This window comes from Cydia splendana, chromosome 8 (assembly GCF_910591565.1).
Source record: "Cydia splendana chromosome 8, ilCydSple1.2, whole genome shotgun sequence".
Taxonomy (NCBI): domain Eukaryota; kingdom Metazoa; phylum Arthropoda; class Insecta; order Lepidoptera; family Tortricidae; genus Cydia; species Cydia splendana.
The window spans coordinates 9,552,645-9,578,286 of NC_085967.1; the positions used below are offsets into that span (position 1 = coordinate 9,552,645).

At 38.0% G+C, this 25,642-nt stretch overlaps 1 protein-coding gene across 11 annotated transcripts in view; it reads left to right on the top strand.

The window, feature by feature from the left end:
* LOC134792804 (trafficking kinesin-binding protein milt) overlaps positions 1 to 25,642 on the top strand; it is an 80,220-nt gene that overhangs the window by 26,793 nt on the left and 27,785 nt on the right. For 3 of the 11 annotated variants that reach the window (XM_063764173.1, XM_063764162.1, XM_063764161.1), the window contains exons 2-3: positions 9,123 to 9,227; positions 16,420 to 16,524. Coding sequence is in view for 2 of the 11 variants with exons in the window: in XM_063764162.1 (XP_063620232.1) it covers positions 9,123 to 9,227; positions 16,420 to 16,524 (210 nt within the window). In the remaining 9 variants the exon portion in view is untranslated. Of the gene's footprint in view, positions 1 to 9,122; positions 9,228 to 16,419; positions 16,525 to 18,974; positions 19,373 to 24,137; positions 24,752 to 25,642 lie in introns of those variants that run through there. The other 8 variants (XM_063764166.1, XM_063764170.1, XM_063764165.1 and 5 more) reach the window with 5 other exon arrangements.

Here is a 25,642-nt window from a genome sequence, read left to right on the forward strand (position 1 = left end):
AAACATATTTATATATTGAAAAAGATAGATAGATAGAAGCCTTATTGAGCTTACTGTGGGAGTTGACTTGGTCAATTTGTAAAATGGTGTCCTATCTATATATCGTTTTCAACAGACTTTTGTGCTCAAAATTAATAAATCGGCCCGTACTCCCCGTCGCAGTAATGAGTGCAGTAATTGTCGGAGTCCGTCCGTCAACAAAAAAGTTCGCCTGAATGCCAGAGGCAGGCATGCCCCGCGATCGAATATTGCAAAGTGTGGGCATCTTTCTCTTTTAGTCAAATTAAGTCGTAATTAGAGTGACAGAGATAGTTGCATGAGTCATACCAAGCTATTTCATTAGTGTTATTTTAAACGTCAAACTTCTATTAAATTATGAAATTTAAAAAAAAAACACTTGCACAGTCTGTCTGTACCATCAAAATCCCTGTCAATTTAGCTTGGTCTAACTCTCGAAGTCTTACAAACTTCGATTTTCGCGGTTAATGCAGATCGTCGTTTACAATTTAAGGAAATTAATAAACCAGTGGCGCTGTGGCAACAGTTGTGGCAACGTCGTTCGCGGTAGACCCTCTGTAGACCTCGCGAGCATAGCTTAAAACTGAATAAAAAATGTAAGGCTACGCCTTTTAGAATAATTTGGAAAAACTAAATTAACGAAAAGTTAAATAAAAGATTGCACTCGCTTGATCAATCAAAAATACAAAATTTAAAATTTACAAAAAGTTACACTTTACTGGGGATCGAACTAGGCACCTCCATGCATCAAAGCAAGTGTTTGCAAACTGCGCCATCATAGCACTTACTTAAAGTGACGAAATTTGGCTACTTAATCTCAAGTAAAAATCTACATACAATGATATATCTAAATACCTCCTAGACGGCTTATGTACCAGCGTTACTAAATTAGTACATTTTTGACAAGCACTGTAAATATATCTCAAAAAGAAAAAAAAACTCCTATGATATTAATACGACTATTTCTTTCCGCCATTTTGAAAAAAAAATCTAATATTCGGATCGAAAAAAAACTATTTTATTTCTAGAATCTGGTCATAAAATTTGATAAGAATCGGTTGAGAATTGAACCGAGGAGAACGTCCGGACATACGATTTTGGCCCGAGATAAAACGGAGACCTTCGCAAACGCTTCGGTCAATAAAGGAGTAAAATGCGCGTTTGACTTGGACATGGACACCAAGCGAAATCAAAACATGCATTTTGTTTAGAAACAAAGCATTCATGTGTTTTGAAAGACATCGCCCTATGAGTTCTTTAATTTGTATTTTAACGTCAGGCCTACTTTAAAATAGATTACTCATTTAGATTAGGTATGTACCTAAATTCCGTAATTTAAAACTCGATTGTAATTAATAATTATTCTAAATCAAACTTCACATCATGTCTTAAAACGAAAAACAAAACTCAGGAAAAGAAACCCACACTCGTTCCGTTTTCGAATGACGTAAAACATACTAGAATCGTGGTGGCTCCATCTAGTGTCAATATTCAATATTACTTCGACAGCTTGAAATAATTGTCGTGCGCTGTTGCTCATAACGTAGTCAGTTGCAATATAATTGTGGTTTCAAATTTCGTAAATTAATGCATTGAATTCGTGTTGTTATTAATGTTTGTATTTCATTTATAACGTTTTTAATTTATGACGCTTTAAATATCTCTTAATCAATCTTAATCTGTACGATAAAAATTTCGTAATGGCCGATTATGATACACACACTATGATATCCATTTGAAAATAATTATAACGCCTTCGGGATGGGAGGGCATGCTATTACTAAGACTCCGTTGTCCGTCCGTCCGTCCGTCCGTCTGTCCAGGCTGTATCTCGTGATCTGTGATAGCTAGACAGCTGAAATTTTCACAGATGATGTATTTCTGTTGCCGCTATAACAACAAATACTATAAACAGAATAAAATAAAGATTTAAGTGGGGCTCCCATACAACAAACGCGATTTTTGACCGAAGTTAAGCAACGTCGGGCGGGGTCAGTACTTGGATGGGTGACCGTTTTTTTTGTAGGTACGCTGGCGTACACTTTAAAAAAAATCCGCGCACAAGTTACGCGTCGGATCCTAACGGTTTGATATACTGAACTAACGTGAACTAACGATTATCTATCGAATCTAATTGATAGAAACCATAAAATCGGTTCGGTTTCGGTTCGACCCTTAAGTGGGGCCACTTAAGTTTTTTTTTTAATACGTAATGTAGTCGGATCCTAACGATTTCACATGCTACTAACATGAACTAACGATGAACTAACGACTACATATCGATTCCAATTGATAGGAACCATAAATACAGTTTTGGAGTGGAAGACGGTGTTGGCGCTATCCCCTACTTTAAAAAAATTCGCACACAAGTTATGCGTCGGATCCTAACGATTTGATATACTGAACTAACGTGAACTAACGATATAGATATGCCATTTGCGGGCACTCGATATGGGGCGGTCAACTTCACGTGAAGTTGACCTCCCCACTTTCGTTTTAAAAAAAAAAACATCTTTTAGTCGGATCCTAACGATTTAAAATACTGAACTAACGATTCTAATTGACAAAATCCATAAAATCGGTTTTGGGGCGGTAGCGTGAAGTTGACCGCCCCACTTATGTTATTTTTTTTAAATACGTAATGTAGTCGGATCCTAACGATTTCACATGCTGAACTAACATGAACTAACGATGAACTAACGACTACATATCGATTCCAATTGATTGGAACCATAAATACAGTTTTGGAGCGGAAAGCGATGTTGGCGCTCCCCTACTTTAAAAAAAATTCGTACACAAGTTATGCGTCGGATCCTAACGATTTGATATACTGAACTAACGTGAACTAACGATGAACTAACGATATAGATATGCCATTTGCGGGCACTCGATATGGGGCGGTCAACTTCACGTGAAGTTGACCTCCCCACTTTCGTTTTTAAAAAAAAACATCTTTTAGTCGGATCCTAACGATTTAAAATACTGAACTAACGTGAACTAACGATGAACTAACGATTCTAATTGAAAGAATCCATAAAATCGGTTTTGGGGCGGTAGCGTGAAGTTGACCGCCCCACTTATGTTATTTTTTTTAAATACGTAATGTAGTCGGATCCTAACGATTTCACATGCTGAACTAACATGAACTAACTATGAACTAACGACTACATATCGATTCCAATTGATTGGAACCATAAATACAGTTTTGGAGCGGAAAGCGATGTTGGCGCTCCCCTACTTTAAAAAAAATTCGTACACAAGTTATGCGTCGGATCCTAACGATTTGATATACTGAACTAACGTGAACTAACGATGAACTAACGATATAGATATGCCATTTGCGGGCACTCGATATGGGGCGGTCAACTTCACGTGAAGTTGACCTCCCCACTTTCGTTTAAAAAAAAAAAACATCTTTTAGTCGGATCCTAACGATTTAAAATACTGAACTAACGTGAACTAACGATGAACTAACGACTACATATCGATTCCAATTGATTGGAACCATAAATACAGTTTTGGAGCGGAAGACGGTGTTGGCGCTCCCCTACTTAAAAAAAAAATTCGTACACAGGTTATGCGTCGGATCCTAACGATTTGATATACTGAACTAACGTGAACTAACGATGAACTAACGATATAGATATGCCATTTGCGGGCACTCGATATGGGGCGGTCAACTTCACGTGAAGTTGACCTCCCCACTTTCGTTTTTAAAAAAAAAAACTAACGATTCTAATTGAAAGAATCCATAAAATCGGTTTTGGGGCGGTAGCGTGAAATTGACCGCCCCACTTATGTTATTTTTTTTAAATACGTAATGTAGTCGGATCCTAACGATTTCACATGCTGAACTAACATGAACTAACGATGAACTAACGACTACATATCGATTCCAATTGATTGGAACCATAAATACAGTTTTGGAGCGGAAAGCGATGTTGGCGCTCCCCTACTTTAAAAAAAATTCGTACACAAGTTATGCGTCGGATCCTAACGATTTGATATACTGAACTAACGTGAACTAACGATGAACTAACGATATAGATATGCCATTTGCGGGCACTCGATATGGGGCGGTCAACTTCACGTGAAGTTGACCTCCCCACTTTCGTTTTAAAAAAAAAAACATCTTTTAGTCGGATCCTAACGATTTAAAATACTGAACTAACGTGTACTAACGATGAACTAACGACTACATATCGATTCCAATTGATTGGAACCATAAATACAGTTTTGGAGCGGAAGACGGTGTTGGCGCTCCCCTACTTAAAAAAAAATTCGTACACAGGTTATGCGTCGGATCCTAACGATTTGATATACTGAACTAACGTGAACTAACGATGAACTAACGATATAGATATGCCATTTGCGGGCACTCGATATGGGGCGGTCAACTTCACGTGAAGTTGACCTCCCCACTTTCGTTTTAAAAAAAAAAACATCTTTTAGTCGGATCCTAACGATTTAAAATACTGAACTAACGTGAACTAACGATTCTAATTGAAAGAATCCATAAAATCGGTTTTGGGGCGGTAGCGTGAAGTTGACCTCCCCACTTATGTTATTTTTTTTAAATACGTAATGTAGTCGGATCCTAACGATTTCACATGCTGAACTAACATGAACTAACGATGAACTAACGACTACATAACGATTCCAATTGATTGGAACCATAAATACAGTTTTGGAGCGGAAAGCGATGTTGGCGCTCCCCTACTTTAAAAAAAATTCGTACACAAGTTATGCGTCGGATCCTAACGATTTGATATACTGAACTAACGTGAACTAACGATGAACTAACGATATAGATATGCCATTTGCGGGCACTCGATATGGGGCGGTCAACTTCACGTGAAGTTGACCTCCCCACTTTCGTTTTTAAAAAAAAAACATCTTTTAGTCGGATCCTAACGATTTAAAATACTGAACTAACGTGAACTAACGATGAACTAACGACTACATATCGATTCCAATTGATTGGAACCATAAATACAGTTTTGGAGCGGAAGACGGTGTTGGCGCTCCCCTACTTAAAAAAAAATTCGTACACAGGTTATGCGTCGGATCCTAACGATTTGATATACTGAACTAACGTGAACTAACGATGAACTAACGATATAGATATGCCATTTGCGGGCACTCGATATGGGGCGGTCAACTTCACGTGAAGTTGACCTCCCCACTTTCGTTTTTAAAAAAAAAACATCTTTTAGTCGGATCCTAACGATTTAAAATACTGAACTAACGTGAACTAACCATGAACTAACGACTACATATCGATTCCAATTGATTGGAACCATAAATACAGTTTTGGAGCGGAAGACGGTGTTGGCGCTCCCCTACTTAAAAAAAAATTCGTACACAGGTTATGCGTCGGATCCTAACGATTTGATATACTGAACTAACGTGAACTAACGATGAACTAACGATATAGATATGCCATTTGCGGGCACTCGATATGGGGCGGTCAACTTCACGTGAAGTTGACCTCCCCACTTTCGTTTTTAAAAAAAAAACATCTTTTAGTCGGATCCTAACGATTTAAAATACTGAACTAACGTGAACTAACGATGAACTAACGATTCTAATTGAAAGAATCCATAAAATCGGTTTTGGGGCGGTAGCGTGAAGTTGACCTCCCCACTTATGTTATTTTTTTTAAATACGTAATGTAGTCGGATCCTAACGATTTCACATGCTGAACTAACATGAACTAACGATGAACTAACGACTACATATCGATTCCAATTGATTGGAACCATAAATACAGTTTTGGAGCGGAAGACGGTGTTGGCGCTCCCCTACTTTAAAAAAAATTCGTACACAAGTTATGCGTCGGATCCTAACGATTTGATATACTGAACTAACGTGAACTAACGATGAACTAACGATATAGATATGCCATTTGCGGGCACTCGATATGGGGCGGTCAACTTCACGTGAAGTTGACCTCCCCACTTTCGTTTTTAAAAAAAAACATCTTTTAGTCGGATCCTAACGATTTAAAATACTGAACTAACGTGAACTAACGATGAACTAACGATTCTAATTGAAAGAATCCATAAAATCGGTTTTGGGGCGGTAGCGTGAAGTTGACCGCCCCACTTATGTTATTTTTTTTAAATACGTAATGTAGTCGGATCCTAACGATTTCACATGCTGAACTAACATGAATTAACGATGAACTAACGACTACATATCGATTCCAATTGATTGGAACCATAAATACAATTTTGGAGCGGAAGACGGTGTTGGCGCTCCCCTCCTTTAAAAAAAAATTCGTACACAAGTTATGCGTCGGATCCTAACGATTTGATATACTGAACTAACGTGAACTAACGATGAACTAACGATATAGATATGCCATTTGCGGGCACTCGATATGGGGCGGTCAACTTCACGTGAAGTTGACCGCCCCACAAAATTGAAAAAAAAAAATACTTAGAATCGGATCCTAACGATTTAATATACTGAACTAACGTGAACTAACGATTATCTATCGATTCTAATTGATAAAAACCATAAAATCGATTTTGGGGCGGTAGCGTGAAGTTGACCTCCCCACTTTTGTTTTTAAAAAAAATCGATGTTGTAGTCGGATCCTAACGATTTAATATACTGAACTAACGTGAACTAACGATGAACTAACGATATAGATATGCCATTTGCGGGCACTCGATATGGGGCGGTCAACTTCACGATCATGCCTCCAGAATACTTTATACAGGTACAAGTTGTTATTTAGTTGCATCTATGCCTGTGTTTGTCTAAATGTGAACAATTCTCACAAGTTTAACCGACTTTCCGCTTGACGATTGAACTGAAACTTTTACACTTCTCGTAATTGTACCTTCTAACTGGTTATGATATGATCATAGACATCGAAGGTGGCGATAGAAACGCTGTAATAAAGCGCCGTAAAGTCATTAAGGTTGGGTTTGACCAAATTGTTTTTATAAGCAGTAAATATTTAAATAGATGATTGACCAAAGACGTCAAAGACGTGGACTATCGACGATAAAATCTTATTATATCGACAAAACTTATTTATCACTACTTAAATTCAGGCCTTTCTATTATTAAACAGAATATATTCTTTTGTTTAGAATTAACTGGTACCTTTGCCTAAAAGTGAAGGCTAGATTCTATTTAAGATACCTTAGTCAGCAGTTGCAGAGATACTGAGTTTAATAAGTTTTTTATTTCATCAATCTGACAATACATAGGATAATGAGCTAATTAATATACAACATATCTATTTCACGTTCATGAATAGTATTATCAGGCCTGATGTAAAACACTACACATGTAAATAATAATGTACTAAGTATTAGCATCAGTTACCTAATTGACCATCGCATCGGTAGACTGTTTAGAGTGGAGAAAAATGTTTACGACGTGTCACTTAACAGTGTGGAGGATGGTATAGTAAGTTTATAAATAATTACAAGGTGTATTCGGGTAATTTCGGAGATTGGGTAATTCCGAGAATCATTACAAAATCACTCATATTCCGTTGTAATAACGGTCGGAATTATCCGCCGTTTTTGGTGATTTTTCCTTTCGGAACTACCCGAATACCTTATTTAATTAGGCTGTTAAAATTGTCTGCTAATTACAAAACACTTTGTTACATGACATTCGTTTTCCTTATATGATTAACGTGTAATATCAATATCATGTACACGAAAAACGTCTGCGCAAACTTGGCATAACCTTCGCGCCGGGTCATGCACAATTTCGCGCATCGTTCCGTTTACAATAAGTATATATATTTCGCAACGCACACTGCGCCACGAGAGTTACTAAGTACCTATGATTGATTAGGTGTAGGACGGGTTTATTGAGATTCTATTGGAAAACTAGATTGTAGGTATTGGAATGCATTGTGAGCTCTGCAGGGTGCATTCCCCCGCAGACGGCGGGTGGCTGACCGGGGGAACTATTGATTCTGTCTGGTTGCTCGCATTTCCAAGCTCCAGGCGTATTCTCGTTGCATTCCGAGTTGAAGCGATCGTTTACTTCAACTTAACTACTATCAATACTGATACGAAGCATTTAAAAGCATCTGATGTCCTACCTGTATTCCTTTCCGTACAATAAAGTGTTAGGTACTTACTTACTTAAAACGATTCGCAGTCACCATATGAAGAACATTAAGGCGCTTCCTTATACTATTGTATAAGTAGTTTGAAAGAGCGACCGGTCATTTCAGTGCATCCACTTTTACGATTTACCAATTTGTAATAATTTGTATGTACAAACATTTTTTGCTAAGAGAAAAGATGAGTTAAAGTTTGGTTTGGCGGCGTAGTATTTTACCACAAAAAGAGCGCTTATATTTATGCGTTTCGCGGTTTTCATATAAGGAACGAGTATTTGGTGGTTGTCGATGCCTTAGGAACTTGCATTTGCTAAATTAAATGACGACTCCGATTACTGATGAGTATAACGAACCACGAGATCACAGTCACATTGGTTATCTTTAGTAGACTGCTGATACAAGGCCAGATCCATCATTCCATACTAAACGCAGAAAGCCGACGCCAGATACCTACAGCTCCATTTGTAGGTGCTTACTTTACTTTTCTAGTCACGACGGCGCTTTCGCACTTGCATTTCCATTGATACTTTATCTCGATCTTCGACGCGGGTTTGAAAGCACAGCTGTTGTTATCTCTCCTTTCCAATTCACGTTTCGATTCTTTACATTTTATGGGTAATTTGCTAATTTTACAACAATATGTTTTTATGGATAGTAATTTGAAGTTTAATTATGTAAGTTAATAGATATTTAAATGTTACAATGGTAATTGTGTACTTTTATCTAGACATGACTTCAAAATTGTTTCCTGATTTTTATCTAGTTATATTTCACTGATTTATGTTATTCATTACTGTCTGATGTTTAAGATAATGAGTAATGACTAACAAATTATATGATCAGGTAATGGTATCAGAAGTTTAGAACATTTTTTTTGTGTATAAGCTATCGTATTGTAGTAGGGTTTCTATGCCCTATAAGCGATGCCTAATCAACAGGATCTACTTATCTCGTAACAAAATACCTGTGTTAAACCCAATTTTCTCATTGTCTACAGAAGTGTGCAATAGCGAGGAGGTGCCCGAGGTAGAAATCGTTAGTCTTCTGCAAGAACATATACCGAAGTATCGCCTTCGAGCCGACAGTCTCACTCAATTTGGAGGTAAGCTATGCTTTCTTTATTACGGATACTCTTTTATATTTCGTTCGATTATTTTGGATGTGTGCACAGAATAATGTCCGTCAGTCTTTCATTTAATATTATTAGGACGAATTAATTCTCAAATTTTTTTTTCCAAATCCTTCAAGACGGACGTACAAAAAGTGTTAGGAAATTTTGGCACTCCATTCCACCCGCTAAGTTGTAAAATTTTCCAATTTATAAAAAGGTATGCTTTCTTTAAAGGAACTTAGGGCAAAGGTATTGTAGGTTATTATATTATCATAACGTCCTCTAACTATAGGCATATTCTCATAATATAACCGACACCACAGACCCGCTAATGGGGTATGCGTGTTATGCTGCGCCTGAGAGTCGACGGGAGGAATCTAGTCCCTAGAAAAACATGTTTTTCAAGTGATGGCGGCAAGATATCTAATGAAACTGAGCATTCTCAGAGCTTTAAGTAACTATTAAACAGTCAGTTGAAATCACTATAATTTTGGTACATTAGCTCTTGGGTTTGTATTTATACTTTAGAGGATCGACTATAACAAATCTCTCAAGTCATATTGGTGAATCACGTTCGGTCTGCTATAATATCATACAGGCAATTATTACCTACTTACGAGACAAGTGACGATGCCAAACGATCACGAGATATCGTTTAGCGTAGTGAACCCGTCTCTATTTAGAAAGAGTAGAAAGACGTATATATATTTTGACAAACGGAATTATCAAGTATATTATACACACTTTGTCGGTTGTCCATGAGTAAAACCTGCTGTCGTTAACGTTATTCACTAACACTGAAATAATCTATTTTGCCTGAAATCTTTGATATCATCGAGCATCCCTCGTTTTCCCACGGCCTATTTCGTTCGGAAATATAATAGGGTTTCTCGTGCAAATAGAACATTAATGTATCTGTCCCAGTTTAGTTTCAACGACTTCTTGTAAGCGCCTGGAATTAGGTCGTGGTCGTATATTTTCGCTTTGTTAGTGGCGAAGAAAGTCTTAAGCTTTTTAACTTCTTCATCATCATTACCCTTTGCGCTTCATAAACGTTTATAGGCCCCGCGTGCATGAACTATAGGGGGTAGCATAGGAGCCGTCAGATTTTTGGCGCGAGGCGTAAATGTGTCGTTTATGCTTCCGATGTAGCCCACAAGATGGCAAAACCTACTATGCACAAGGAAACGTACCGACGAGAACGGTAGATGGTAGCACTTCTCGGAGTAGCACTTGCTTTGTCAATGTAGATGTGCACATATGTTTCCGATTCCGGCCCCAAGATGGTAGACCCTCCAACGCGCACGGTCCCTAAATTATCGATATCGGATATCACATCAGTTCTCTTTAGAGAAGCTTTTCCCAATATCTATTGTTAAAATTAAACAAAAGAAAACATTTTCTAACACAAAAGTTTGCATGTTCAATAGGCTGCACGCAGCACGATGTCGCTAGTCAAGTCTTTCCTAACATCTAAGTAGATTGGCAAGGCCTTGTGACTCGGTTTCACCAAATGTCACCCATTGATCAAACGAGAGACATAATATTACTTTGTTCTTTATGTAACTTGTAACTGAATTCCTCAATATAATCTTGGGTTTTAATACCGACTTTCTTGATGGGTAAGTACATAAATAAGTTATGTGCACATATGGTTTCACCAGTAACTAAAGTGAAAGCATACTTTTAATGAACTATCTGACACTTTATTGAACGCGTTCTAGCTGAAACGTTTATGGTAAGCGTCTTACCATTAAATATTATTTTATAACTTCCTCATCATCCTCATACTTTCCATTTTTAATTTTTATTGTTGATGTAATTCTGTTTCGCATTGACTTCTCGAAAGCAGTTTATAATAGTTGACAAATATATATTTTGACTCAAACGGATTTCGAAAAACATATCGGCACTACATTGAAAAAATCTCGTATCTCACACTGCTACTCAAAGTTGAAAGGCAGTAACTCGGTATGCATCCCATATATAGATACCACATTTTTCTTTTGATGGACGTAATAAGATACGATTTTTTTCAAAGTAGTGCCGATATTATCCTGTTTACCTACTTGAAGACCTTCAACCAAGGCTCGTTGATGTCACGTTGCAACTCTATTTAACTAAAGTTTTCCTTTCTACAACGCTTGCCCGGAAGCCTTGCAAAACTCGCTGATGAAAAACTACTTCCTGGCGGTCGTGATTGACATCCAGGGGCGTATTTACCATAGGGCCAAGGGGGCCATGGCCCGGGGCGGCAGGCCGCAGGGGGGCGGCTTCGCCGCCCCCCTGCGGCTTTTTCTGGGCGCCTTTTATAATCAAACTTAGCTATATTTTTATTATATTTTAATTGACATTTAAATTAATAAACAAACGAACGCTTCAAACCCCACCAATTGCTAAAAATATCTACCAACAAGTACCTAAATTAAGCAACATTTTCGTTCAAGAAGTATTAGTACGGCGCAGTGCCGGATTTACCACTAGGCTGAGTAGGCTGAAGCCTATGGCGGCAGATTTTAGGGGGCGGCAAATTTGGGTCAAAAAAATATTATATTAGCTGTTCATATAGGGTCGACCAGAATTTTGTCGCTCCCCTATTTATTTGTAAAATTTAAATAACAAGCCTTGTCGATTTTGCCGACCTCTGTCATGTCAAGACCCTTTATATTGAGACAGACAGACGGCCGGACGGACAACAAAGTGATCTTATATGGGTTCCGTTTTTTTCCTGTTAAAGTACGAAACCCTAAAAATTTACCTACTATTTTCTCGAAAAAATTTCGCGCTCGCTACGCTCGCGTTTTCACTTACGTACCTAACATTATTTGTGACCCATCTGACTATATACATACGGGCGGTTCTTGTGTCTTCGTGGTATTGAATCTCACTAAAGTGTTCCGATCCCATGCCGAAACTCAGTACAGATAGAGTGCTCTCGATATCAGGTACAAATACAATACTTTTCATGACTTTCCAGCACCACAGAATGAGGGATAATGGTACGGCCTGTGAAATACGCATCCCTACTACTGTCGTCTGCATAGCAATGATTATCATTGATATGCAGCAATGACAGCACAGAACCTAGTGCAACGCCAGCGGTAATGTCCACACTATCGGAGCAGCTTCCGTCTACTATACGGCTCATGTGCGTCTACCGGAAAAAAAGCTAGCGATCCATTTGTATAACATAGTCCCTCGAGCAGACTCGATGCCAGACCCGACCGAACTCCTTAGCTATATCCAGCCTGACTGCCATGTCTCACCTTGATTCTCAATGGCCAAAACCCAGCAGTACCCACCGGTCACCGATCAGATCAGGCAAAAATAACGAGTTCGCATCGTCATTGAGTGACAAAAACGGCCCATATAAAATAAATCTGTATCTAGAATAGTGACATTAGTGACGTCACCTTTCTGCACTCAAAATAATAAAAAATTATCTACGTTCCACTATCAGCGGAGAGCGCCTGAATAGCTTAGCTCTTCTTAATATAGAAGCTGAGCTGACAAACGTTTTAAATTACGACAGCGTTATTGATGATTTTGTCAACCAATTTGTACATAGGAAAACAATGTAAATGCCTATGTGAGTAAATGGTAAATGTTTAGTTTTTTTTTATTTCACACCCCAAAGGTACTTGTTGCAGGTTTTTTTTTCTTAAATAAAATACTTTATCGTCACTGATGAAGGGGGGCGGCAAATCAAAATGGCCCGGGGCGCCAAATTTGTAAATACGCCTCTGTTGACATCTAGTTCACGGAACAGTTTAAAAGTAAAATGGGCTCCGACACTACATACTCGTATTTAATGGAAAACAGGTTGTTCCTTGTTTTCAATTTGATGTCAGTCAGGTAATTGTAAGCAGGGAATTAATGCTACTACTCTAAAGACTTCGTCACTCGGGCGCGTTTTCCGGGCGGCGCGTGAGCAGGGCGCGCCGCTTTTACATATAAAACGCTCACGCTCCGCTCAAGCCACGCCCGGAAAACGCACCTGTGTGACGGAACCTTAAAGGTACTGGTACCCCACCTTTGATATCATAGAAATAAGGATGTTTCGTTATATTTGGCCACTTTGGCCGTCACAATATGTTTAATGCTGAGTATAGAAATGATTGAAATCAGCTTTCTAATTTAAAGTCAACAAAAAAGCCAAAGAGTGAGTAAGTAAATATAGGCAAAGCAAAAAAAGGACCTGAAATCGGAGGTAATCACGACGATAATATTATTTAATGTAATCCTTAAGCACTTGCCCTTAACTAACGGCGGCAAGGCGTGCTGAACGAAACGACACATGAGCTGTATCTTACCTGGAATGTAACTGTAAATTACGCATTTGAGATAGACTTACCACCGTTACAGCATCCCGATAATAACGGGAAAGAAATTACCTAGGTATATACCTACCTGAATATGATGCATTACGAAATAAGTTGTATGTAAATGTAATGAACTGTATACTTGTATAGTCATTGCGATATTTGCGACTGCATAATTTGAGTATGTTGATCCAGTTATAAACCGGTTTCTACCAATTCCACCTGTTTGAGACTTCGACCATTGTATAATGTGACCTCACATTACCATAGTGACTATCCGTAATAAATAAGTAGCAAGTCTCAGTAAACTTCTGTTTTCAGCATGGCTATATGGCTTGCGAGTTGCGAATTGCAGTCCAGAGCTGTAATAGCAAATAATACCGATAGCCTCAGGCAATACAATTGAGTGTGATATCTGATTACGCACAGTTATTACTTACTTAATCTCACCACCGGCGACCCAGTATGTTTACTCTATCTGATCATGCGTAAAGTTGTTACCAGGTCAAGTTATATTGGAGACGAGTACAAGCAGGAATCTTGGTGGTGCACCAGGCGTACCGAGCGATAGCTCATCGGCGGACCAACACGAGTCCGCTGTTCGATTACGAATGCTTGTTACCAATCTCTCGACCAAGTTATACGGTTGCTCTCAAGTAGTCTAGACAATGTGTAGTGAATCGGCCAGGAGTGTTCCGTACCACTAAGTCCTGCGGGCACGGCTTCCGGCGCCGGCGCTCGGCTATAAATACTGGTGTCTCACCGCTCGAGTCATCGCCCGCCGGCGCGGGACTGGCCCCTGCATACCATCTGTCAACTGGCTGCATTTAGATGTCGCATCTTTACCTGCCTCTTCATATCAACAATAGATAAGGATATGGAAGCACAAGCCAAAACTATGTCGGCAGATGTTTATGTTCAGTTTACACTCAAAAATAAAGTTCAAGTGTTCGACTCTTGGAACAAGAGAGACCTCATAGACCGACATTTTGTAGCCCTAGCTAAAGGTAGGTAACTGGACCTAATTTGACTCCAGATCCGTGATCAATTGATCATCTGTCATTGATAGATGATATAGCGATGTCTTTCCGTCTGCAGCCCTTCGTTTGTACCCAGATTGAGTTATCTTATTTTATTACCTACCTAAATTAATTACACCAGTCGAAGGTTCGTTGGTAGAGCCCTTCGCACTGGTAAAGTTGACGAAATATAAAGTGAGCCGATATGGTTCTCACTCACTTTAAATTTCGTCAACCTTACATTAGTTGGTCGGTTTTCATTGGCCTCTGACTGCACTATGTGATGCGGATTTTGAATTTAAAAAGGATATTTTGTAGTGGGATTGGTATGCAGAACAATTAGGTAGGTAGGTACATGCTTTAATTTTGGGTATCTTCACACTATTTTATTTAGGGCGACATTTTGAGCTTGCGAGTCCAACAAAACGCCCAAATATTCGTATAAGGTATGTATATGCGTGTGTAACGTAGGATACGAAAAACCTCTCACAATAAGAAGGTTTCTTATTTGGTGACATACTAAAACAAGAAAGGAACTCACCTTTTCCAGTAGCAGGTTGCATTATCAGTGTTTAAAACTTGAAGTAAAGTAAATACGTTATGGTAATTAATTTAAACCAGTTTAATTTCTGTTGTTTGCATATAACGTTATATAAAGTCTTACTAGGTTAGGCACATTACGTGTAATGTTTAAGCCAATTATATTTAATTTTCCGTTACTAATGTGGTTATTGATCGCTACAACTGCCAGCGCGTTAACTAGATAATTGTTTTTGTCTTATAAGATTGTATAACTAGTATAAGTGCTATTTTTACGCCTGCTTAAAGTGTAATGTATGTGTGTTATTGAGTATACTTATAGTAATCCTCTAAAGTAAAGTAGATACGTTTGGCACATAAACGTGGATTAAATAAATAAATACTGCCTACTAACTTATATGATGCGAAAACTAAAGGTTCTGTCACACAGGCGCATTTTCCGGGCGGGGCGTGAGCGTTTTATATGTAAAAGCGGGACGCGCCCCGCTCACGCGCTGCCCGGAAAACGCGCCTGTGTGACGAAGCATTAATTGTCTGTTGGTATCGGTACGCTACCTTTCAGGCTTAAAACACTCAACCTCTTTTAATGTGGTGTTGTTAAGTGTATTGTACAGTCAGCATCAAATATAGCTGCAAAAGTGGTCTAATAGTTCGTAACACCATATATTTAGTACGGTGTGACGAACTTTTTGGTTACTCTGGCTGCTACAAAATATTTGACGCTGACTGTAGATAGTTTTTCCGGAAAAGCATAATACAAAAAACGTAAAACAGAGGTTAGAAATTGTGCGATAAATGAGTACACATTCCAAGAAAAGGGCCATTTGCGTTCCTATATATTTTTTACGATGTGGGCATGATGTGGGTAAAAAATAAAAATGATTGCAGCGCATAATGCCCGCTTGTAATAACGATGTGAGCTGAGTGATCACTTGCAGAGTAGCATGATTCAGAGCTCCCGTGACGTCATCCCGCTCCAGGGCCGCGTACAAATTGATATTATCGAATTACTTCCAACGGCACTGGACGTATATTGCGATTGTAGCCCAATTAAGTACAAAACGAAACTAGAAAACGTTCTTTAGATTCTTCTTTCTTTTTTTTACACTTCGACATTGCCATTTGTGACATTACTGAGAGTACTGAGACCTAAAGCTATTCAATATTCTCCTTGTTCCGCCAGTAGAAAATGACCTTATTTTAGATAGCTCCGCCTTAGTATAGCTTTTAACATAACAGGATAGACCTCTGAAACACGCTGCAGACATATTGAGATATTAACGCATAAATGTTTTTTTACAGGCTACGAGAACCAGGATTGGTTCATCCCAACGCCGGCGTTGCCAGTCAGTGACAACGACCTAGCACTCACTCCCGATCAGATCAGGGAGACGCTTAATTATTTCCGTAAGTACAAACAGTTATTATTATTTAATCCTTAGGATCTTTGTAGGGCGGTTGAGTTATTGTGATTGTTCAGTGGGATCTCGATTCTTGATTGCTCAGTAGAACGAGAGATGCGAGCTGATAGACCTAAAAGTGTAAATTTCTTCTCTTCTCAGTCGTATACTCTTGTCAAAGTAGTCGTGGTCATTGGTTGTTGTACGGCCTTTTTCGTTGTTTCCATGCTTCTCTATTTATTGCATTCCGCACGCAGATTTAAAGGTGACCCGGTGAGGTAAAAGTGAATTAGCGGTAAGTTATTAGTACTCGAATTTAATATCGAGCAAGGATGTGATGAAATTTTGATCGATATAGACTTTACGATTTGACGAGTTAACACGAGTTAATAATTAAAGTTGTCTTTTACCGATATTATTGGTAATTGCATTGTGCAATCTGTGTTTTGTAAATTAGAGTTATCGTTTGAAATTTTCAAAATCAATCACAGATACTTATATTACGAGTAGCTTCCACGAATTTCATAACCGGTTTATTTCACAAAGCCACTTGTCTATAACTTTATTTAATTTTCTAACTTAATTTGAAAATGTCGCAATATTAGTCTATTATTTCCGTTCTTCCTTTGTTTGGGGCTGAGACCAAACGCCCCTTCGTTGTGAAATTTGATCCCGACGAAAGGTTTCACAGGGCGGGTTCATTGTTGTGAAATCCAAGTAGAACTTTGCGCAATTGCCCTTATAAGCGTAGCTTTGTGAAGGCGGGCCCTGTCGTTGACTGGGATACCAATGTTAGAAGAAAGTTATAGCTAATGCCAATCACTCTCAACTTAGTGTTTAAACGGAATGAAAGAAACAAAAGTTACCCACAGATTACCCGTTCGCCGGACGATATCAGCCTGTCAGTTGTTCGGAACTGTCACTTTTTGCGTTTAACTGACAGCCTGATATCGTCCCGATCGTCCGGCCATAGAGAAAAAAATACATAGAGTGCTCACTCCACACATCAGTTTTAGTACCAAAACGAGTATTATTTTCGTAGTCGACATCTAGCATCGAGTATATACTATAGCGGAATTATCAGTACTGCTACTTGACAATAGAGATATAGATGTTCCAACGACCAACAATTTTCAGCTAATATTATAACCGGAACTCTAGTTTCAAATCCTTCTGCTTTTAATATTTGTTGTAAATTGTTGTTCAATACAATTTTCGTGAGTCGCGAGTAGCGACACTAGAGAATTCTAGTAACAATAAGGTAGCGGTACTGATAATTCCGCTACTCGATGCTAGATGTTGACTGCGAAAATAATAGTCGTTTTAGTACCAAAACTGATGTATGGAGTGAACACTTTATTCTTACTATATTTCTCTATGGTCCGGCGAACTGATAATCTGTGGTGGGCCCCTTTAGTTGTTAAATTAAACGGCTGCAGGTTGACGGTTGACGAGTAATTTTACTGTAAACCAATTGTTACTTATTTCTCTATGACTGTATTGAGTACCTAAGGTTACAAGCGTATGAAAGTCATTGAGATAAATAATATATAGGTATATTTAAATCCAATTTCCTTTAAATTACTGTCTTATTCAATAACTGCAGACGACCTTTTGCTAATTCAATATCATTTTGATTGTTTTTATGCACTTGTGTTCGCATTGTGTAAGACAAATTTCTGCGACCTTGGCATTAATGTATGTATGTTCAACTACTTCTTTAGGCGAATCCAAATATGGGGTACAAGTGGTAGTGATTGCTATGTAAGGCAGGTTGAGTAAATTATGGTAAATGTATGCCAAAAACAACGTTTTTGTCTTACGGAAATTGAGATATTTATCTCGCATAGTCTTAATCAGGCAGTTGCCTTTTATTACGCACCCACATTTAATGATCTTCATTTCGTATAAGTATTTATTAATATAGAGAAAAAATTTGGTACTTTTAGTACCTTAGTGTTATCTCATCAAAATTATTTCTTTGAGTCGGTTTGCTTATGGCCCAGCGGTAAGAGCGTACGACTTTCAATCCAGAGGTCGCGGGTTCAAACCCCGGCACTTACCAATGAGTTTTTCGGAACTGTCATTTGATATTTAGCAGTCCGCTAGGAAACTAATCCCAAGAATTGGCGTAGGCCTAGTTTATATGAAAGCGATTGCTATCTGACCTTCCAACCCAGAAGGGAAACTAGGCCTTATTGGGATAACATCGTGAGGAAAGCGGACTACGGCTCCAATGAGCCGTGGCAAAACGCCGGGACAACGCGAGGAATGATATATGTACATAGTTCACCAAATCGGTTTTGTAGTTCGGTTAAATCAGTACGAAAGAACGTGCGGTATTGCCGTGTGAACGGGGTCTTACGTAACACTATATCTACTAGCGCCTTGTGTGACAGCCGGCGCCGTACTAACATCAACAACCGACCATTGTTAAACCTTATCTCGTTGCAATAAGATCTACAAGCAGTCAGTTATCTGTATTGATAGTACGCGTGCGCGGCGCGGGAGGCGCGCAGCGCCCACTGTGCCGGGCGCGCCGGACCGCGCGCCACGCGTACCGCCACCGTCGCCGATCAATACCGCGCTGCAACGCCCGAACCTAAATATTCACCGGTTAGCTGCACCCGCTGCACTGAAACGCGTTTTCCACACAATCGAAACACTGTCATGTGCTCGATTAAGCTCTAACGTCCGGGTATTTCTTTGTCAATGCATCCGTTTCGTGATCGAGATTGAGATAATATTTTCTTACATACGGTACTGATAGTATTATAATGTAGATGTCGACGCGCATCGATTAAGGGTTGCGAGGAGACGCCACCGCGCAACAGCTGCCGCCTGTTGTCTTGACCGTGAGGGCCTTTACTTAACGTTACTATTGCCTGACTATATTTATGTAATATAACTATAAAATAAAAAGATACGCATATGTTTGTAATTATATTACAAAATACGCAACTGGTTTGCGCGCTTGTACGTTAATCCATATCAGTTTACGAATACCTAGTTTTACTATGACCGAGCAATATGTTTGAGGTCTACTTACTTACTCAGTAATATATGTATTACATTTACCTTAATATTATCGCATAACGTAATCTGTTAATTGTTAGAATTGCAATATAGTTTGGTGTGTGTTCACGTGAAGTAGCATGATTTTATAATACATAGTTAATATACTTAATGCATGTGGTTATTATGGATAAATACATCAGGACTATAATGCACTGAGGTACCTAAAACAGGTTGGGTATTCAAAATAACATTTACATTTGCACAATCTTAAAAAAAATACGCATCTGGATGACAATGAATTATTGAGTAGGTTTAACATATAAAGAAACATTAAGAACCAGGATATTAGAAAGAAACAAAAGATTGCATGCTGCGTGAAACTAGCGACGGAAAATTTGGCGATCTTGCGGGTTTTTACGTTTTACGTCAATAACTCTGCAAGTATATTACTGTTTAAAATTTTGCTAGCGAAATCCTTATAGCTAGAACTAAAACACTAGCTAGTTTATACTAAAATTATATTGCAAGGTATACAATTGAAAATAAATGAAAATTAGACATGTTTTGTGATTTTATGCTATCGAACCAACTTTAATCGTTTAAGGTTTTGGTTGGTTGGAGTTTGCTCTTGCAAATATAGGTAGTTTGCTTCCATGTGGGGTTTTCATGGCATTTACCTTTGTAAAAACGTGTAAAAAATAATTATAAAAAACTACAATTTTGCGTTAGCCCCCTCTTAAACTATAGTTGTTAATTTATATAATGATGAATGATTTGATGTATAATTATTGTTAGATATAAAGACCCAATTACGAAATAGGTAGGTATGTAAAAAACAAAAAAAAAAAACTGGCTCAATTAACATTAACACTTACAACTCCTACATGTACCTATCGGTTGTTGATATAAAATAGAATTTTATTAATGGTTGATATGACTGCTATATCCTGATTGAACTGCATATTGCATGTCAGGTTATGCTGAACAAAATTACATCGTAGAAACTACATATAATCGAACAAGGAGTCTACTAACGCTTCTATTTCGCTAAAGGGGCCTACAGATTACCAGTTCGCCGGACGATATCAGCCTGTCAGTTGTTCGGAACTGTCACCTTTTGCGTTTAACTGACAGGCTGATATCGTCCGGCGAACTGGTAATCTGTGGGCCCCTTAAAAAGCGGTCCCGTCATACAGTCAGCAGCAGAAGTAGCGTAAACGGGCCAGGTGGTAAAAAATATGTAGGTATAGTTGAATTTTTTTTAAGCTGTGACTATGAGATCTCATATATTATGTAGTTCTAAACGGTCAGCTTAAAAAAAATCAATTATAAACACATCTTTATTGTTGAAGGAATAAGAGCGTGTGCAGATCATTTTAAACACCTGACCTGGTTTAACTACTCCTGCTGGTGACTGGTACCGTACAATTCAAATCTTGCATCCGCAAATCGATTTAGCCATTTGTTAGTAATGTGTGGTGTTTATTTACATACCTACATACTTTCTTGGCATGTGTGATGGACGATGGTATTTTGTAGCGGTTCAACAAAACAACATCCTAATTTCCAAATTTCCCAACTTTTTCACGTCGTATGTTAATGCAAATGGTATAATATATTTTTCACCTCAGCAGCTCGAACAAGGGTACTTTGCTTCTTAAAAACAGTGAGCAAAATGCGATTTTGCTCACTGAGTGAGACAAAATGTCATTCAAGTGACCTTTATAGTCAAATGTCATTTCAACATGCGGGGTCTAATACAAGTTCGATATACTTGGGTTCTATTGTCTCTGTCCCTCTAGGTATGTTCTCACTGCTTAGGGTGAAAAATTTTGCGTACTACACGAGATCAAAGTTATTTACATCTCGTGCGCTTTTGAATCCCTTACTACGCTCAAGATTCTAAATTAGATTCACTCGCTACGCTCGTGAATCTATTATAGAATCTTTCGCTTGCACGGGACTCAAATTAAGCACTCGAAGAAATATCAAACTTTGATCTCTTGTTGTACAAATAACTATTTCAGTTCTCATGCTCAAAAAGTGCACCTTTATGTCGTGCGTAGACGACATAAAATCGCATTTTATGCTCTACAGCATAAAAGTAAAATTTTCTTCTAAGACTAAGGTAATCGGTCTCAACAGCCAAACAGTTAAAACATATTGCACAATTTTACTGAGCAATAAAATTGTGTAGATGACAAAACTTGTTATATTATTTTATTTTTGCTACAATTTATTAGAAATCCGTATTTTCTGTCATAAAATTTAGTAAATCACATAAAATAGGAGTCGATTATCGTTCAAAAATGCTCCGAAATGTTTGACTTGGCAGAAAACCAAGCGTCTGAAACTCTGATCACATGTAGAAAATTAAAAAAAAAATTAAAAAGTTAGTTGGCGGGAATTGGTTATGTATTATGTTCTTTCGCTTTACGACAATTTCGTGGTGTAAATTGCCGTGAAAAATATAATTATTTTCCTCGCAATCGAAGTGAAAAGCAGAGTGTACAACAAGGGCATAAATGTCAATTTTTACCTTCGTCTACTATTTTGGTCTTCGCTTCGCTCAGACCAAAAAATTGCCTCGGGTGAAAATGGGTCACTTTATGCCCTTGTTGTACAATCTACTATTTGTTTATATTATGGCCTCAGAATGCGTGATGTACCTACCTATATGAATCAGCCGGAACATACTTTATAAACATTACAACTGAATTGCAATTCAAAAAAGAATTCTAAAAACAGATGTTGCCCTTTCCAATCGACCTTCTATAAATAAATTCCTCGTGTAGTTCGATAAAGCACCTACTTTCTAGTTAATCGCGTTTGATGCGCTTACATGACCTATATCACTCGTTATTTTTAGACAGGATTATTTTTACCCGCGTATTACTACGTAGTATTAGTACTATTAGTGTTATCATGTTTGTCAGTCCGCCAAATTCCCCGCGAATAGCGTTACTTGATTGCAGTTCAATTAATAAGGTTGAAGGCCGAAGTTACTAAAATAGTATTCGCAACAATGGTACATGCACGCATTCGTAAAATTGAGTAATTTTAAAGTTAGATCTGCTTTTTAAAGCAGGCAATTTATAGAACGGTTGATGCCATTTTTGTGAAAGGATGGATAGTATAAAAGTAGGAAGTTTTCTGAGCGAACGCCTGGTCTATTTTCGTTGAGGGTGTTAATGAATATTTCTTGGACAGAAAACTAAAAACATTTCAAAGTCTTCAACCGTCTGAAATATACTCATCCAACGATTAATGTTCTACATTGTCCCTTTAGTTTGGGAAAATTATTTACCTGTTAAAAAATGCAAAAAAAGCACAAATAACGTATTTAGCGTAAAATTGCTACAATTTCGTGGGCGCGCATTCACCAACTAAAGCATCATTTTTAGGGTTCCGTACCCGAATGGTAAAAACGGGACCCTATTACTAAGACTCCTCTGTCCGTCTGTCTGTCACCAGGCTGTATCTCATGAACCGTGATAGCTAGACAGTTAAAATTTTCACAGGTGATGTATTTCTGTTGCCACTATAATACAGATACTAAAAACAGAATATAATAAATATTTAAGTGGAGCTCCCATGCAACAAACGTGATTTATTTTGCCGTTTTTTGCGTAATGGTACGGAATTCTTCGTGCGCGAGTCCGACTCGCACTTGGCCGGGTTTTTACGCATTTACTTGGGTACAGTGTAGTTGAATGAACGGTATAAATTCAGGTTCAAAGGTTAAGGTTAACGACCATTTTCTCATGGATGGCATTTTATGATGAATGGGACATTTTAACTATTCATTACGCCACGCTAGTTGATAGTTAAGTAATGATTTGCTTCCTGGTTTAACACTGAACTTGTTCAGTTACTGCTATTTCCTTTTCACGTCTGAGTATTTATTTATTAGTAAAATTTTATCACTGAAATGCAAAATTTAAGTTGTTTTAGGTAGATACTACATTAAAAAATATATATAAAGTAACAAGTGATTGAACCTAGCCTCACTTAAGAGGCAAAAGCCCTGAGATCGTATTATAATGAAAAGAAAAGCATGATAAAAATGTACATTAAAATCTTGCATTCGGAACCGGTTAAGCTTAGTAAAATAATGCAATCGATAACGAATTCTATATAAGGCAAGCAAAACCAGTCTTAATTATATTGTAGATATAGTGGGCTCTGTCTAGTACTTTCAAATGCTAATTGCTGAAGCAAGAACTAAATTCAGCGCATTAATAATTCATAGTTCACTTGACTGCAGGCAGGTTGACTGGTAGCCCGACTCCAATCCCCGGCGACCTGTCTTACGTATAAGAGACAAATAGTAAAAAAAGACAAACAAATTTGCATGTGTCTTTGTTGTAGATGGCGTCACTTACACAGATTTCAGGCTTTTCTTTCATTTCAACTTTCTTAAACACACACTAGATGGTGTTAGACTATGTTGTCTGTCTAAGAGAGCTCGCCAGTTGTTATGGCTTTGATCTCTAGACATTTAACCGTCTGTGGCGTCGTATAAGGTAAACTAACTCCAATATCACACTTACCCGTATTGACCTCACAAAGTCACAACAATGATGATAGTTGATGAGGTACGCCACTTTGTATGTAGATTAGCAGTCTTTATTATTTACTTGCTTGCCATAGGTATGACATGCGCGGTGCCCGTGTTATGCCAACAGTTTGGCATGTCAAGTTACATTATCGCGATTCGATTCGTACCGCCCGTTACTTATAGCCAGTTATAGTTATGGCTCGTGCGGAAGTGGACGTGGGCTCGAGCGTGGTCAAAATGTAAATCGCTCGTGTGTCTATCGCGTGCTAGCTGCAGACAGTGCAGACGCCTGCACTTGATCGTGAAAGTTACTGGCCTCAAATGCCGAGACCGTTACTAAAAGAAATCGCCTTGTTTTAAGTTTACAGATGTGTCTTACCGGTGGATTTGTGTTACAGCTACTGAAGTTTAGTGGTTTTATGTGAACTTGAGTGGTGACTGATAAGTGATAACCTCTCGCTGTGTTGTCGTCTTCGAGAACTGTCAGTTCTATTTTGTTAATTGAGGATGTTACTCGGTGTTTGTAAAAGTAGATAGGTATAGCCCGCTTTACGCATGGATGACTCATAAAGTGATGAGTGTGATGACCACAATGCCAATCGATTTAGCTTAGAAGGACTGCAGAATAATGAGCGAAGTTAAAGTGTTCAATGTCGTAAGAAATCTACACAAAAATGAGGAATACTAATTCTAACTACCCTTTTTGTCGTCTTCAAAGTATCTGTTGTATAACTGTGATGTAGGTATTTTATTTTCACGCGGTTTATATATTATGGTTTATACAGGGTGTCCCAAACTTATGGGACATGAAGGGGAAGTACCTTAAATATCGTACATAGTGTATTTTGCTCAAAGAAGACTTTATGTTATTTTTTAAAGTTAGTAATTCTGCATTCATAGATCTTCTAAAAATTACTTGCTTCGTCTGGGAATCGAACCGACTCAAATGTCAAAAAAAAAAATCACCCTATTTTATGATGCCAATCGAAAGAATAGCTAAAAAATAATAACTCTGCTTAAGTAACATTGTATTTTAAAAGAAAGGAACAACGTGAAATTAATCATTTTAATTAAATTAAAAACATACATGAAACTGCCGTAGTCAATTAAGTGGGTATTTTTTTGTAAATTAATTAATTAAATGCTCAAAATGTGATCCCTCTTGTCTTATGCAAATCGCCAATATTTTAATGAGTCCGCTGCCTGTTGATTTTCTTATCATTTTATGGTGAACACCCGAAAATATTTCTTCTTTTGGGGATACGTGAAAGATATGCTATACAAAAAGCGATACGAGAACGTGGGCGAGTTGCAAACAGAATTGTGCCATATCACATCGGGTGTTCACCATAAAATGATAAGAAAATCAACAGGCAGCGGACTCATTAAAAGATTGGCTATTTTCGTAAGACAAGAGGGATCACATTTTGAGCATTTAATTAATTAATTTACAAAAAAATACCCACTTAATTGACTACGGCAGTTTCATGTATGTTTTTAATTTGATTAAAATTATTAATTTCACGTTGTTCCTTTCTTTTAAAAT